Genomic DNA, 16,175 nt, shown 5'->3' with positions numbered 1-16,175 from the left:
ATCTGTAGCATCACCCCAGCTCATGAAAGTGTGTTTCCTGCCTCACCCTTACAAGGGGCATTTCATAGCATGGTGGGAACAAGGAGGAGCATGTGAGGTGGTCACAGGCTCTCTAATTTTCTCAAGCGTCTCCATGTGCCTGCTACAGGCAGTTTGATCTGAGGGACCCACTTCTTCCTTGCTCGACATGCTCCCTTCTCCCAACTCTTACAAAGACCTAATTCCCTCCCTCAGGAGCAGCTGGTGGGCCCACAGAGGTGGAGAATCTGCTGTGCCCTCCTTTTGACTCCCAGAGAGTGTACTGTCTGTCCCACCTCTGAGGTCCCTTGGTTTTCTGAAACTGTCTGATGTACCATGAAATCATAAGCACTGTAGGATCTCTCATTGCCCCATGTTTCTGCACCCTAGGGAGTCACGAAGTGTCAGCACAGTAGGACAGGATTTAACAGGACTGTCGGGGGGGCTGGGGTGCTCTTCCACCAGCACCTGGTGTTTCTGAGTTATTTTGTTCATACTCCCCTATTTCGTTCCATTGTATTGTCAGCTTGGCAGTTCACCTAGCACATTTTAGAAATGGATAGATTAATTGTCACAGTGTTGTCTAAAAAATGATGATGATGATAATTTAATAATAAAATAATACCACCACCACCATTAAAACCTTCATCCGGGTTTTCTTTGGCAGTCAGCATAACAGCTTCAGTATATATTGTTATAAAGAAACTTGACTTCGCTCCACTGCATTGAAGTGTTGCCTCATTTTATGTAGTGTGACTTGAAATATGGGGCTTTTGTTGTTTTTAATTAAACTAGGCTAAAATGAAAGGTCTTTGTTTCAGGTTAGACCTCTTTGAAAAGCTTAGGATTTTGACCTGGTGAAATACAGTAAACTACATTTTTTTCCTTATTAACACATTCAGAAAGGTTCCTGGTTTATCTTGACTTTATTAGTAATACTTTTCCAGTGCTTTGTTTTGCTTTCATGGTTTCTGCATAGTGTTTAACACTCTCATGACACAACCTTTCTTTGGTAGTTTACAGGAACTGGTTTCTTGATAGTTCAGCCAAATGCTGGTAGACTTTTATATATTACCTATTCATGCCATCTCTGAAATATTAAATCATGTGAAAAATGCAAGCACATACCTGCATTACATATTATTAAATAACTTTGTCTATGTAAGTTAATGTAAGCTCTAATATCCACTTATTTGTGCTTTGTATGCCTGAATTACTTTCTATTGAAATATTTGTTGAAATCCAAATGGTTTATACACCACTACTAGCTGCATATCATATTCACTGCCAAATCTTACGTTACTTCAACAGCAAAAGACCCAAAACTATCTCCATAGATGAAAATATGGAGCCAAGCCCAACAGGAGACTTTTATCCTTCTCCAAATTCACCAGCTGCGGGGAGTCGGACATGGCATGAAAGAGAGCAAGGTGAGTAACACATGACCATTTTACCTCAAAGTATATTCAGATATACAATAAATCTCTGCGTTAGCCTTTCCATTACTGCAATAAAATGGCTGCTTTTTAGAAGAATCATTATTTTTCTCTCTGGCATGTGTATTTGCTGGTTTTGTAAATGTAGTTAAAACCAACAGTCAACAGGATATGGTATAAACAACCACATAATAATTATTCCATCTGGTGACTGCCTTATCTATTGTTTGAAAAGATGTGTGGCAAGTGAGGTACTTGATATTGTGTATGCTGTGATCATCGCAGCAGGGTTTTGTGTATAATGGTTTCAGGTAAAAAACCCCACATCTCCATACTATGGTTGAGTGAACACTAGTTTACTCAGTTTTTGTTTTACTGTGACAGACTCCTGTATGTGTGTTTAGTCGATACTATGTGAGTCAGAATATGTTCAATATGCTCTTTTCTGAAAAGCCCACACATAGCTCTGTGGGACTACGTCCATATGCTAAAGGGTATTGGTAAGTGTTGTGTTTTGGGTTATCAGAAGCAAGCAACATGTTTGTGTGGAGAAGAAAGTTATGGCTGTCAAAACAGTAAAATTAATTGTCATAACTTTCCCTCATGTTATCTTGATGCTTTATAAACCTTGATGCCAGTGTAGTCTCTTCGCTCACCTTTGTGATGTGAAAATGTGTTAAAACTCGCATGTATTTGAACAGTGTTGGTTAATGGATCATGTGGCTGAGGTGCTGCAGCTATTTGGAGAGTCTGTGAAATCTACAGCACAGTATGTAAAAGTGAAATAGAGAAGAAGACATGCCGTTGCTGCCTTTGCTGGTCTTGCAATGTTTGCCCTCCTTTTCCCCGTCCACTGCTCATTGTTGTTCTCAGTTCTTCAGTAACCAACCAGTCCTTTGGCTTACCTAATTTTTATATTGTTTTAGGCTTCTTTTTTTCTTTCTTTCTTTTTTTTTTTTTGCTTGCTACGTTTTCTCTTTCATCTCTGTGTGCAAGGTAGCATGTGATTGGTATTTAATTTAGGTGCCTTTTATTTTCACATTTTCGTTATAGTTGGTCTCCTTTTAATCTGTGTCTGCCTACCCTCTGATCTGTGTTCTCATCATTAGGCTGTTCCTTTCACACAATGTTTACTAGTCTTTTTCTTTGTCGTTTCTTGTGTACTTTTTGTTTCTCATGCAGGCTCTGATATTTTCTTGTTTTAGGTTGTTTGCAGCATTCACTGTTGAATTAAAAATAAAAAAAAATCTTGCTCATGGCTTTGCATAACCAAACTTAAGAACAGCAAAACAGCAGTTCCGCCAGCCACAATCTTCCCCCTTGTGCAAAATATTTTCCTCTGTGACTGTTACCTGTTTACCTGTTTGCCATGACACTTTGTTACAATTTTTCATAAATGACAGGATTGTATGAACTAATTTTTGTGCTTTTTAAATAAATTATTTTTGCGGTTGTGGGGAAAACAGCCCATTGTTCCTCTCTGAAGTGGTCTCCGCATATCCCCACTTGTGAAATGAAGTCCTTCTGTGCTGCTGAGTGAGCTGTGGGAGCTTCTGAGAAATGCAGTGCCACATGGACAGCTGAGCCCAAGTCCGGCTGACAGAGCCTTTCACAGATGATCTCTGTAGTTCCCAACTATCTCAATTGCTTTTTAGCTTCTGAATCATTCTGCTTGCAAAGAACTGTGCTCTGTGAGCACTGGATTTGTTCAGTTTTGCCAGCCTTCTTCATGTCACATTTATCAGTAGTGAACAATGTTATTGTTCAGATTGCTTGAGTAGATTTACAATGAACCTTGACTTAATTTCTGTGCCATTGGTTAGCTAGACTTCTGGAATGAGTCAGCCTCTAACTCTCTCTATACATTTCATAAACCAGAGAACTCCAAAATATGAGAAAGAGAGAATAAAAGAGATAGATAGACTTGAATCAGTGTATTTTATTTTTGCCTCCTGGAGTTTACATTCCTCCCTGAATATCCTGTTCTCCAGCACTGCTTGGCCTGGCGAAATTTCACCAGATCCCTGGGCAGAGGGGTTGTCTTTGAGACACTATGAGGGACTTTGTTTTTTCTGTCCTTAAGATGTTCTTCTATTCCTGCAGAGGGTCAGATATACCACTGTCCAGTCTGAAAACCATTATACTGGGGGAAGCGTAAGCCTTTTGCCCCTAACCATTTTTGTTTGGCTCCATTCACTGTCTGAGCTTATCCTGCTGCTGCGGAAACACTCTAATGTAGTGACCTCAATGCCTGTCCTTGGTACCTGGCCTCACTGGGAAGGGGTATGTGGCAGCTCCTGGCATATTTGTTCTGCTACTAGTTTGTTAGATGCTTGATATTATCTTCATACTAGCACGTATCTGTGTAAAGCTTCTTTTGGACACAGAGGTCTCACCAGGATATGATACTTGTGAAAACATATATTCTGTTTCCTCATGCCTGCAAGCACAAAGATAATAGAAATAAAAGTTTGGAGGTGGTTTCTATGCCAGACAGCTCACTGGTACTACTTCCCTCTCTCCCATGGAGATTTGTGTGTCATATGAGGTTAGGCATAAATGAGAATAAAGAGAAGCCATTTGGGATCACATTTGTGTTCATCCAGTGTCACCAGGGGATGCTCATGCAGTCCCAACAGGCACTGCTTTTCCAGGCAGTCTCCAAAGGTCATCAGCACCAGAAATGTGAATCATTCCACAGTACCCACAAATGAGAATATGCAGAGGTATCATGTTTATGGGTAAGTAGCTTCTCTTCCACTCTGATGCAATTTTAACTTTTCTAAGGGAAACAAAGTCAGAAATAGGGTTGATACTAAGATACAGCATTATTGATTTCAGTTTCATTGTCTCTGTTTTGAACCTGACAGAGCAAAATCTCTAACTTCTGACCCGAAATAGATCTAGTTTCTTCATCTGCGTACCTAAGTGTAATGTATTTTCATAGAAATAGGAATGACATAGATTTGAAAGATTTTTTTTTAATCATGAAATCTTTTCATATCTTTATTTAGCTACATTTTTAAAGTAGCAAAAATGAGATGACAGTGGTAGTTTTGAACTGGAGATAGTCACAATAAAACAATGATAGCTGAAACAGGTTGGAATAAAGTAGTTAGGAGTTAGTTTCATAGGTGTCTAAGGAGTATCTGATCATTTTGATAGAATGGGACAAAGATTAATTGGTAACACAGAAATATACTGAGATTAAAAATGTGACAGATGAAAATGTGTAGTGGGATGGAACAGGTTAGATCAGCCTTTTATTGCTGTGAAAAACAAATACCATGTAGTTTAGTATGTAAGTAGACATCAGTAGAGGAGTGGTTCTATATGAGTGTTTCTACTGTAATCCTCATAGTTTCTACAGCTTCTCTACTGTGCAAGCATGCATCATGAGGGGTAGGAACATTACTACAGAAGTACTTGTGGTTTAGCCAGGATGTGGCATTTGTGAAACTAAGAAAAAGAAATCCAGCCCAGCTACACTAAAATCTTCCTCATACCACACTCTACTCTCAGCTGTAAAACTCCAGACTGTCCTTTTGCTGTTATCTGTCTCCTTCCTGTTGTACTACCAAAATGTTTTGATAAGATTTCCAGATACTGTGTTTTATAGTCTATTTTAGGGGAGCTGGCTATTTGAAGATGTAATTCTGGGCAGAAATAAGTAAGCCTATCTGAAAAATGGGAACTTTAGATGGCATAAGGTTGGTCAGTCCATGAAGGGTTATGAGCAGTGGCTTCATTATCCAGTGCTGTAGTATTGTTATGCATGTTATTGTTCTGAAATAAAAATACAAAACCCTCTAGTTAACCAAAATTAGTATTAAAAATAAATTCTTATTTGTATTATTGAAGTCAGATTATAAATCCTTATGGAAGAAAAAAAAAGCTTGTGAAGCCATGATACTGTCATGGAGGACTACTTCATTGGCTTGCAAAAGGTTGTGACTATTTTAAAAATATATGTAACTACAAGAGCATGTTCAATGTTCAAAAACAGATTAAAAGAAAAAATTACTTTGGATTTATAATGTTGGTTTTGAGTTTACACACATTCAGTCATTGTGGAAAGATTCTGTAGTTTGTGCCATTATTTTTGCTGTGTTAAAATACTTAAAATATGATTCTATTTGCATGATTTTTGAAACAGATGTGAGGTCTTCCTGCAGAGCAAATAGGCAGGTTTATAACTGCAAAGATTTCTCCCAAACCTTCTCTCTATGATTAGCCTTCCAAGTAACTAACCATCCTCCAAAAATCTCAGAGCCTAAGAAAGTGAAAAGTCATCTCTGAAAATGGTGCGTTACTTAGAAATAGAGTCCTAACATGACAATTAGGAGTTCAATTTCTGTGTCTGCTGTTAGATCTTGTGCAAGTTATTTGTTCTCTCTGTACCTCATTTTTTCCAGTCGAATGTCTTATTAACTTTGATAATGTCTGGATCATGTCTTACTTACATTTCTACCAATTGGAAATATATCTAGATCTAAAAAGTAGTTTGCTGTAAGTCTCTTGCAGTCTTCCTTTTTCCAGGTTGCTATTGCTGAATTCTTTACGTGTTTCTATATTAAACAAAATTTTGAGTTCCTGCAGTAGTGTAGTAATACCTTGTGAAATAGATGGAATTTGCTACGTGAGTAAATTTGCTGAGTGTTTTAGAAATTCTGAGGAGGATAAAATTTTGTACAGTAAAAAAAAAAAAAAAAAAAATCACCCTCCCCATTTGGAAGACGAAGTTATTAAAAATATAACAAAACTAGCAACTAGTGCAGTGGATAAAAAACACTTTGGATCTAATAGGCTAAGAACTGGTGGCGAACATCTTGATTTATTAACTGGTAAGTAAATCAGATACTTTTTCCTTAACTTATAAGGAAACAAGAGTATCAGAGGAACAGAGCACAGTGTGTGCACCTATGGCTTTCCTTCTAAAAGTTAGCTTGACAAAGTGCATTAACTTAATTGCAGACAATTTCATTATTTGTCCTTGAGATCTGTTTTACTATTATAGTGTTACAACACTGTGTATGTTGTAAATAAATAAAGCAGGGGTTATCACCAATGCACGCTGGTCATGATAAAAGTGGAGAGATTGATGTGGATTTCTGTAGTAGTCAGGTGTCTGGAAATACTGAATGTCTATATACAATGAAGTGAATTTTAATTTTACAGTTTCTTCATCATGTTCACTCTCTTACACCTCACCCACCTCTACCAACAGTCAAGAGTCAAGATGCCAGCATACCATTAAAACTGAAACAGCTGGACCGCCTTCACCCGTTGATTGGCCAGCAGCTGTTGGACCCTCCACTTCTCAGGTCCCGACCCCCTTTGTTGGATACCCCTCTTCTGGACACTTGTCCCCTTTTGCTTTCTCCCCACCCACCGGACACTCCTTCCCCATTGGGGTCCTTCCCAATGGCTCTTTCCTTCTTGGGCCTTCTTCTCATGGACCGTCAAAGATGGACGTTCTCATTTCCGAAGTGAGGGAACTAAAAGAGGAAGTAGTTAATGTGGTCCAGGAGTTGAGAACGGTAACAGATCACCTTGGCCTTTTGGTGGCTTGTGTTGGACAGAGTTCAGGATTTTTTCCGGCTCCTGGTGCTTCTTCTGAAGGTTAATGCTTTAGAAACTCTTAGTCTCCATCTAACAGATGAATTCATCTTGCAAAGGTTTACCTTGATGAATATCTGTTAAATGCATTTCCGTGTTTTTGACTCAGTCTGAGTTCTCAAAATCCTTGTATGTCAAAGCATGTTTTAAAGGAATTTATGTCTTGTTAGTAACTTCTGTTACATCTGCTTTTGTATTTTTTAATATTTCAGAATACTCTTTAATCATTGTATATACACACATACACATACCTTTCATATATCTATATCTATATCTATATATCTATATCTCGCCATGCACACCTTATGGATCTATCAGAATTTTCTGTTTTTAACTAGTATAATGTGTGCACAGTAGTAAAATACTGCTACTTGATAAGTTTTCATAACTTCATATTTGTAAAGTTATAGGTACTAGTTATAGGTAGTAAAGATAGGTACTTTTCACCAAGCGTAACTTTTCAAAGTGTATTTCCAGAGGAAATTCTTAGCCATGGCTTCTCTTAGTCTATTGGCTGCTATGATGCTGAAAGTGACATCATGGTAACAAACAATGTCATTAGCAAGGAAGACTTGCTTGGGAGACAGCAAGTTGGGTTCTCCTCTTTCTTCCTGGTTGCAGAACAAGACATTGGTGGTGTTCAGTGTAGGGGCATTATGTCTGCTCATTAAAAATTAGTAGTTCTGCCATAATAGTTAAAACACATTTAAAAGAAATAGGGAATTGCTTTACTTTTGGTTTCCATAGTGGCAATTTTACAGGAAAAACTGCTGGTGTGTAAAATAAGTTAAACATTACTTTCATAAAGATGAAAAGTGCTTTCATCCTTAGAGCTTGAAAGGCACTAGGTATAGAAAAATAGGTGAAGAAGCTTTCAAATGCTTACCTAATTAAAAAAGGCAGAGAAAGAGAAAAAAAATCATGAACAGGACAGCAAAAAAGTTATCTTAAGATGAGTGAAGTTGTTTGTACATCAAGAAAATATACATCTTCCTTTACGGGATGAGAATGACGTTAAGTTTGCACTCTCTCAAAAAATACAGCCATCTGTTTTTCTGCATTTAGAATAGCTTTAGGCCAATTTACAACTTGTCCATAAGTATCTTCAAATATTCAGAGTAGCAGATCAGGAAGTTTCTACTCTGGGCAGAGCAGGGACCTGACTTTTCCTTCAGCCTATGTACACTTGCGTTTCTAAATGAATGAAGATTAATAAAATGTTTAGAAATACAGATAGAAAGACAAATACAGTAGGAGATACAGTAGGAAGCATACAAAAAGTTCTGCTTTTTTGCGTTCCTGGAAATGGCTGTTATTTGCTCAATAAAGTCACTGTAAAAAATCTCATTATAGGTTCTTTGTCTTTTATTTTGACTAATATATTGTGGCAAGGCCCATTACTTAATTGTTTCCATGTGTGATTAGTGACTTGAATACGCTCAGGGCTAGCATATGCATCTCCCATATACATCAGTGAAAGATGTAAGTGAAAAGGGATATGTTTCTTGTACGTATAGCACTTATTCTGTGATGAACTTTATACTATGGCAACATCCTGTTACCTTGATGGTGACTCTAGACATCCTTTGCTTGAAATTAGTGAAAAATGCATGTCTTAATGCAAGATTTGGCCCAGGAGCTAGTACCTGTAATTGTTTTATTCCAATGTTGCTGAATAAGAGATTTCATTAGTATTTTTGAAACTGATCAGCTCCTATTAGAAATTGTAGGTTAAGTATTATTCTGTATGATCTAACGTATGTGGTGCAGAATATCTTTAGTTACCAAAAGAATGGGTATTTAATAGCTCATAAATCATAGGTGTCTGCACTGAACATTTTTTTCCAGTATGGTACATCCATGAGATGAAAAAAATTAATTTAGCACACTTATTTTAACTTTTTTAGGCACCTCTCCTTTTTGTCTTCAGTGATAGATTCTTTGCTTCTGTGCTGTATACATAGATACATTTGGAAAGGTTCTTAATTTCTCTTTTTTACTGCTTTCATACAAACTTTATCAAACTTGATCAAAGTAGTATATTTCAGTGTGTTAAAGATTTTATCTCAGTTCAAAACCATTCTCCAGATGGATCTACAATGACATTAATATAGCACACGTATTAAACCATCCTAAACTGTTACCAGTATAAACTATAATAGTAATAAAAAGGAGATGCCATAACCTAAATGGTTCTAAATCAACAACTTCCTTACATTGTTTTATCTCAAATGCCTCTTTAATTTATTGCATTAGAAATTGGGAATACTTTTCTGGCTTTTGCAGTTAAGGTTACAGCATCGATTTCATTTTCTAGCTGAGTTCATTAGAGTCTGAGCATTAATGAGAAGTTATAGTTGTGCATTTTTCCTTGGAGTTTGGATGACTTTCTGTAAGATAATTTAATACATGACTAAAATGTACACTAAAATCTTTGTAATTTGTTTGGCTTTTTAATTAGATTTTCCCACAGTCTCCCATAATGCTCTTCTACCACAGCTATCTTAACAATGATTCATAGATGATGAAAAGGCCCAGTCCATTTCTGAAGTGTAAAGTTAAATAAAAAAGTAGTTGAGTACCTGAAGTATACTGTAACTGCTTAAGGGTTATTTATGGCAGTGCAGAGTACTTGGAGCCTCATGTGAGTTCGTTACTGACAGTATATATATTTGTTACAGTACATTCTTTTTGGCAACAACATTGTATTTTTGGTCTTGTACTTTTTATTTCCAAAGTCAGCCTCCTTACTTGCAGTGCCTGCTCCCTGTTTAACAGGTAGCCACATCACTGAGCTCTGAGGTACTCCTGGGTACCTCCCATAAGACACCTGACGGGCTGTGCTGGTACAGAGGTGGTTGGATAAACTGAGTCTGAAGTTGTGGGAAGAAGTGAGGCAGGAGAGGCTGCAGAGGTGAAGTCTGGCTGTCTGCTGCTGGCCCCCATGGGTCACTGCAGAGCTGGTGGAGACATTCTCACCTCCCTGTAACAGCAACACCCCAGCTTCCCATGGCCTCCGTGGTGGCACCTCTGTCTTGGGGGTCTCACAGCTGGACAGTGCTTCTGGTATGAGGCATGTAGGGTGAGGAAGGATGGCCAGCTTTATGACACCAGATCAATGCATGGGAAAAAAAAGGTATTTTTCTCTACAAGAAACAGTGCAGGTATGATAACACAGTCATGCTGATTATGAACCTTTCCTGTGAGGTTTACTGTCACTTTCTCATAAGGAGGGCAAGGTGGGTTTGAAGGATGAGAATGAAGAATTGCTGCCCACTGTTCTTGCAGGATAGTGTGCCATAGTTTCAGCCTAATCTTAGTGGGAATAGATCTAAATTTAAACAGGAATAATCTCTTCAGTATGGCAGTTAATTACTTACATGTCATATGACACTGTCAAACAACTGTTATGGGATTAGGTCTGTATGTCCCATCCTACTGTTAAACATTGCTTTGGGATGTGGATGTTTTTTATGTGTACATATTCAATATTAATGCTCTAAACTGACCATCATATCTTTCCTCTTCTCCTGTTTTATAAAATGCCTTTTGTTAAAACTGAAAAATTTAATAAAAAAAAGTTAATTTTAGGAAATGTGTATGCAGCTTTCCCAATTACCCTAACTTAAATAACCATGCACTAGAATTATACTTTTCAAAAGCTAGTGTATATAATTTTAACAGGAACTGTACTGAGTTGATTTGCTTTCTGTCCATAAATAGTAGGATAAACAGTAATGCAATGAAGAAATTTGATTGTCCAACTTTATACAGTTAGTCACACACACTAACACAAAGCGTCCTACAACTTGTTTGCATAGAGACACATCTAGGTTCCCCACCTTCCCACCTTCCCTACCCCCAGTATGCTGGGAGACAGAAAAGCAGGTAGATAACAACCCTTCTATCTTTTGTCCAACCCCCTTTCTGTTGAGGAAAAGAAAATCATCCCACAAAATGTTACTGTTGGCAATGGAGTACCGTATTCTGCAAGTTTGCATGGGGGTATGGATGAGAAGAATGACATCTTTACTCCATCTAAAGGGTTTCTGACTCTTATGTTTCAGTTGTCTGAAAGTTCTTGCATCACTTTCTTCTCTTATGTACATTATTGAGCTATGCAAAATAAAATAGTTTATTAGAAAAGATTAATAGAGAATGAACAAGGAAATAATTCAGTTGCTATTGTAAGAAATTTCCTTTTGTTTCCCAAATTTACTCTTGTTTTGCTGTAGCTTTTCTGAATTGAAATATTGTTGTAGTGTTTTGCTTGCCAGCTTGCAGTACTGAAAATGGCATTGGAAGAAATTCTAGTCTAGTTCCTCTCTTTAGGTTTTTCACTACAAATCACAAAAGATAATACATTGAAGTGGTTTCTCTGTTGTGAAATGGCAAAACAGCACAACAGAGTGTTTGATTAGCCTTGGGCATGGTTTCTGATAGGAAAACCAGTGTCACAGTCTAATAGACTGGATTGTGCAATATCGAAGGTGTGGCTTTGAAAATAGCATTGGCACTAAGTAGGCTGATTTGAAGATGGGAGGTTATCAAATCTTTGTACACTGAAATATTCTATTCTAGTATAATATTTTCATATGTAAAATGGTTTTCTACACTTGATGTAGAAGCAAAAAAAAACCTGAGATCAGGTTTTCAAACGTGAAGAGAGCAGCTTTCTTGAAACCTTAACGCTGACTGCTCCTCAAGTTCAGAACACTTTCAGCTGCCAAGCAACATGCACATATATCCTCATGTAAGACCTCACTGTTTCTCTCAAAAGCAAGTACAAAGGCCTTCACACTGAGAATTGCTATACATGTCTCAGAAAGTCACGAAACAGAACGGATCATGATTTTTTTGTTTGTTTGGTTGGTTTGTTTTGTTGATTTTCCACTCAGGAAAACATTGATTGTCAGAACTGAATTTTTCATGGAAATAAATCAATTTTTAGGAGGACTTCTCTCTGGTCTGACATAAAACTTACAGTGAGGGGGAATGAGACACCAATAAGCCAACGATCAAGGCACAGATTTGGATAATGGGAAGGCTAGATGCAAAGCCTGATCTCTGCCTGATACTGAACAGGAATTCTAGCAAGTCTTACTCTGTTCTAGGCATCAGGCATCTCAGACACCAAGCTGTTCATGCACATCTGTCTTTCTCTCCTATTTATTAACAAAAAATATGTCACCATGCCTTTTTTGTGAAGATAAATGAATTAAAATGTTTTCATTTTCAGGATTCTTGGTTTCCATCCAGCCTCAGTGCCAAGTCTTTAGGATAGATATAACAAAGACTTTTTCTTACAAATGAGAGGTGGTTGTGCTTTAGAGTCACTCAGCTGTTAATATTCAGTGTTAGCTGCCTTATTAAGACCTACAGTTGAGAAATACGGAACACTTACAATGTTAAAGGAAATCAGTCTGAGCACATCTGAAAACTGGTGATGCTAGCTCTGCCTTGCAGAGTGGCCCTGCTGATTCTTCACATGCACAGGTGCAAAACAAAACTGATTCTCCTGAGCACAGTGGGATTTGTCATGATTCATCATACAGCTATCCAATGTGAATTTAAAATTTTACTTAAGTTTTCACACATGCTTCACACAAGCGTACCTACCAGATGTGGTGAAGGTGGTGGAGAGAGAGGACTGGCTGGATGTGATGTATGTAGTGTATCCTGCCACCAGAAATTATCCCAGTTACTGCCTCTGTGAAAAGAGCGGTTAGTTTAAAACTGTAGCATGAAAGGATGCCTCTTATAGCTTGCCAGTGGTGCTATGGACTCCATAGATTTCCTTCTTTCACTATGGTTATATATAAAGTAAGTTGAGCATTATTTTATCTTGCTTTCTCTGAAGGTGAACTAATGAGTTGTAAATGAATCTTTACAGATTGTTGTCTGCAGGGGTGTACCTTGTAAAGAAAGACTTGTGAAACTAAGCAGTAGAAAAGATATTAATGTGGAGAGTTAAAGAATAAACTGGGTTAAAAGAGATTTAATATTTGTTAATGATTTCTTCTTACTCTGCTCATGAGCATGTCTCATGAGCAAGAAGGAGAAGCTGCCATGTTGTAGTGGTGAGCAAGAAAGCAGATCAGATGTCCAGAAACAGGCAGGTGGATGTTTGAACTTGCCCTGGATCACTGCTTGATTCCAGCCGAATTCTCCCAACAGGTGGTTTGTTGAGTGGTGTGCCAAGGTGACATTCATCCAGGGAACTGCCTGGATGACAAGCTGCTTCAGACTGAGGAAGAGAGTCTTTTCTTTGATGAGGAAACTGCCAAAACTCCTGTCTCATTAGTGTTTCCTAAGGTTCTTTGGAAGTGAACAACAGTTTAATTAAAGGCTGATGTAAACACGTTTCTGCACACTTTCCCCGCAGCATTTTATCACATTAGAATTGATCAAAATTGTTGCCTTGGGCTGTCTTGAACAGCTATACATCTGGAGCACCATTTGTGCAAGCTGCTGATGAGCAGGCTACATACATTATGCTTCACAGCAGCTCTTCTGCCTTCCTAGGTAGACAGATTTACCTTGTTGGGAGATGAGATGATCTAACTCTTTTTATTTGCATAAGGCCTTTTTTCTTTGATGTGATGCTTTAAAATGTATAACATGCCACCCGTTTGGGTGCATACATACTGTATCTCCACAGTAATATGAGAATACAGGCAAGAGTGATTTGGAACAACCCCAAGAATTAAAAAAAAAAAAAAAAAAAAAAATCACAAAAAGCGCCTATTTTTCACATTTGAAGAAAATTCTCAGCAGGACAGGACACAGTGTCTGATTAATGTTGACCTTCTGATAACTTTGTCCAAGTGCTTTTGGCATCTTTCTGCTTTTCATCTGTACTTAGCATTTTTTCCAATAGTCTAAAAATAAATCACACTTGAAACTGTTTTATTTTCATTCTTAAAGTAATAAGGATTGGAATCTCATTCCTGAAACTTTGACACAGACATAAGAGCAAGTGGCCTATTTTTGTGACCTCTGTTTGTCATTCATTATGTAATTTTCAGTAGATAACTAAGCTCTATGTAGCTACTACACTATATCTCATGATGTGGAAAAAATAAGACGTGTTTTAAGATCAGAAAAATGTGTGTTTTCTATTATGTAGAAACTACTTGTGGAATCGTATGAAGTCTCACTGTCACTTTAACTCATTCTGCTTTATTTAAAGGCACTGTTTCTTATAAGCAAAATTAAAGACAGTGCAAAACTGCTTTGCATTTTTTTTTCCCACTTTTTGTTTTTGTAACTGGTAACCCTCCAACAAAATGTAACTTGTGTGTTTTCCTATTAAAGCTCTAATCCCCTGCTCTTGGTCAAGGAGGAGATGGCTGCAGCCTTTCTTCCTAACCTATACAAACAGTTCCATCTACCCTGTCGGCTTCATCTGTTATTTGCCAGTGGCAGGAGTATGAATGCTGCGTTATGATGGCCAGGCATACATGGGGAGAGCCACGGGGGCTGCAGGGGGGAAGGGGCTATCTGAATTACTTCTCAATGCAAAGTGCATTGTTTTAACAAAGAAGCTACTGCCTGCACTTCAGCTGTTATTCTTTGCAGTTGCCTATGCTATATATAACGAGTCTTCTTCTGAAAGTACTTCATGATGGTGTGCTGTGCAGTGTGTGTTAAAGTCGCTGTTTTGGTGGGTAAGAAGTATTTTTATGGCAGGGCTGAATTTTCTCTTCCGGACTATGAGTTGTGATCACCTTGATCAGGAAACAGTCTTCTGTATGAGAAGTTCATTGCATTTGCTTTGTGATTTATGCTATTTTCTATGTGCTAACTACAATTCTTACTTGTGTAAAGTAGGAGCAGGAATAAATTACACATTTTTAAAGCAAATGCTAGGGTTATCATAGTTACCAGTCTCCTTTTCAATAGATTCTTTTCAAATTAGTGATGCCACTGGGGGGTTAATGGGTACTCTGATTACATTGCACTTCATATAGCATACTTCTTCTGAGCAACTACAATATTTTGATTTTGAAAAACACAAAAACTTTTGCTTGTTTAATGAAGTAACAGTCACCAACCAAATTAAATCTCTGTTGCATTCCAGAAATTAGAGCTCTGACGCATGCAGACCTTCAGGAGCTAGGCAGCTCTTTCTTTCATGAATTCTTTTGTTAAATATGAGCTTTACATGAGGAAAAGATTTTCCACTTCCAGCCCATGGTCTCTTTTTCTCTTTGGGAGACTTAAGTGCAGTACTTTTAATCTGAAATAAAATTGAACTGTTTGTACATTCTCTCTTTTGTGAAAGCCTGTATGTGGTAGAGCCAATGAGATATTTGGTCACTGATAAGTTCTGTGACAACTACTGATGACCACAGCATTGTAGTGGAAGGCTGTGTCTACAAGCCATTAGGCACACTTATCTTTTTTTTCAGACTGTAACATTGCAGCATTTCTGCAGAGATAGAGGTCATGCACGCACAGAACCACAGTACAAAGACAATATCTGGTTAATTTTGTCCTGGGCTTTTATAAAACCCTACATCTGTTGTGGAGGTGTGAGAATTTTCTTGCTCTGATGGAACTAGGGCCTTATGTGAAGAAGCTAGGGCTGTCATTTGAGCAGAAAATAAAACATAATGAAATATTTGAAAATCATTCCAGAATTAATGTGTGTTCTTACCATGGTTTGCCTATGCAAAACTCAATTTAAAAAAATTCAGTCTTGCAATTTTAAAAATTATTTCTTAGCTTAGCACAATGTATTCAACAATACTGTAACCATTTGGCAACTTTGTCTTTGCTACCTGCTGATAGATTCAAAGAAATAAAATATTGCTCCATTTTCTTCCTCAACAACAATTTATTTACCAAATTTTTACAAGACGGCTAGAGGTGCCTCTGTCAGCACTCAGTGTTTTTGATAACAACATAAAATTGCAACAGATCAGTATAATAAAAAGTGTACAGTAACCTTTGTCATATCTGTTAAAACTGAATGAGTGTTGAATTGCTTTGTTGTTAAGAAATTCCTCACCCTTGCTGAATGTTTCACTGAATAAAATCCTTTCTTTGTGGCCTTCTTGTAGAGGTGAACCTTGCAGGGTATCTGGGAAATCAGCA

General features: G+C 37.6%; 1 protein-coding gene across 17 annotated transcripts in view; it reads left to right on the top strand.

Annotated features, from left to right (window-relative positions):
- The window catches only part of NFIB (nuclear factor I B), a 281,568-nt gene that overhangs the window by 219,019 nt on the left and 46,374 nt on the right, over positions 1-16,175 (top strand). For 16 of the 17 annotated variants that reach the window (XM_069776487.1, XM_069776483.1, XM_069776475.1 and 13 more), the window contains exon 6: positions 1,330-1,448. In XM_069776487.1, coding sequence (XP_069632588.1) covers positions 1,330-1,448 — 119 coding nt within the window. Of the gene's footprint in view, positions 1-1,329; positions 1,449-6,632; positions 7,483-16,175 lie in introns of those variants that run through there. The other variant, XM_069776485.1, reaches the window with a different exon arrangement.

This window comes from Haliaeetus albicilla, chromosome Z (assembly GCF_947461875.1).
Source record: "Haliaeetus albicilla chromosome Z, bHalAlb1.1, whole genome shotgun sequence".
In the NCBI taxonomy this organism is placed as follows: domain Eukaryota; kingdom Metazoa; phylum Chordata; class Aves; order Accipitriformes; family Accipitridae; genus Haliaeetus; species Haliaeetus albicilla.
This window is presented reverse-complemented; position numbering and strand designations above follow the sequence as displayed.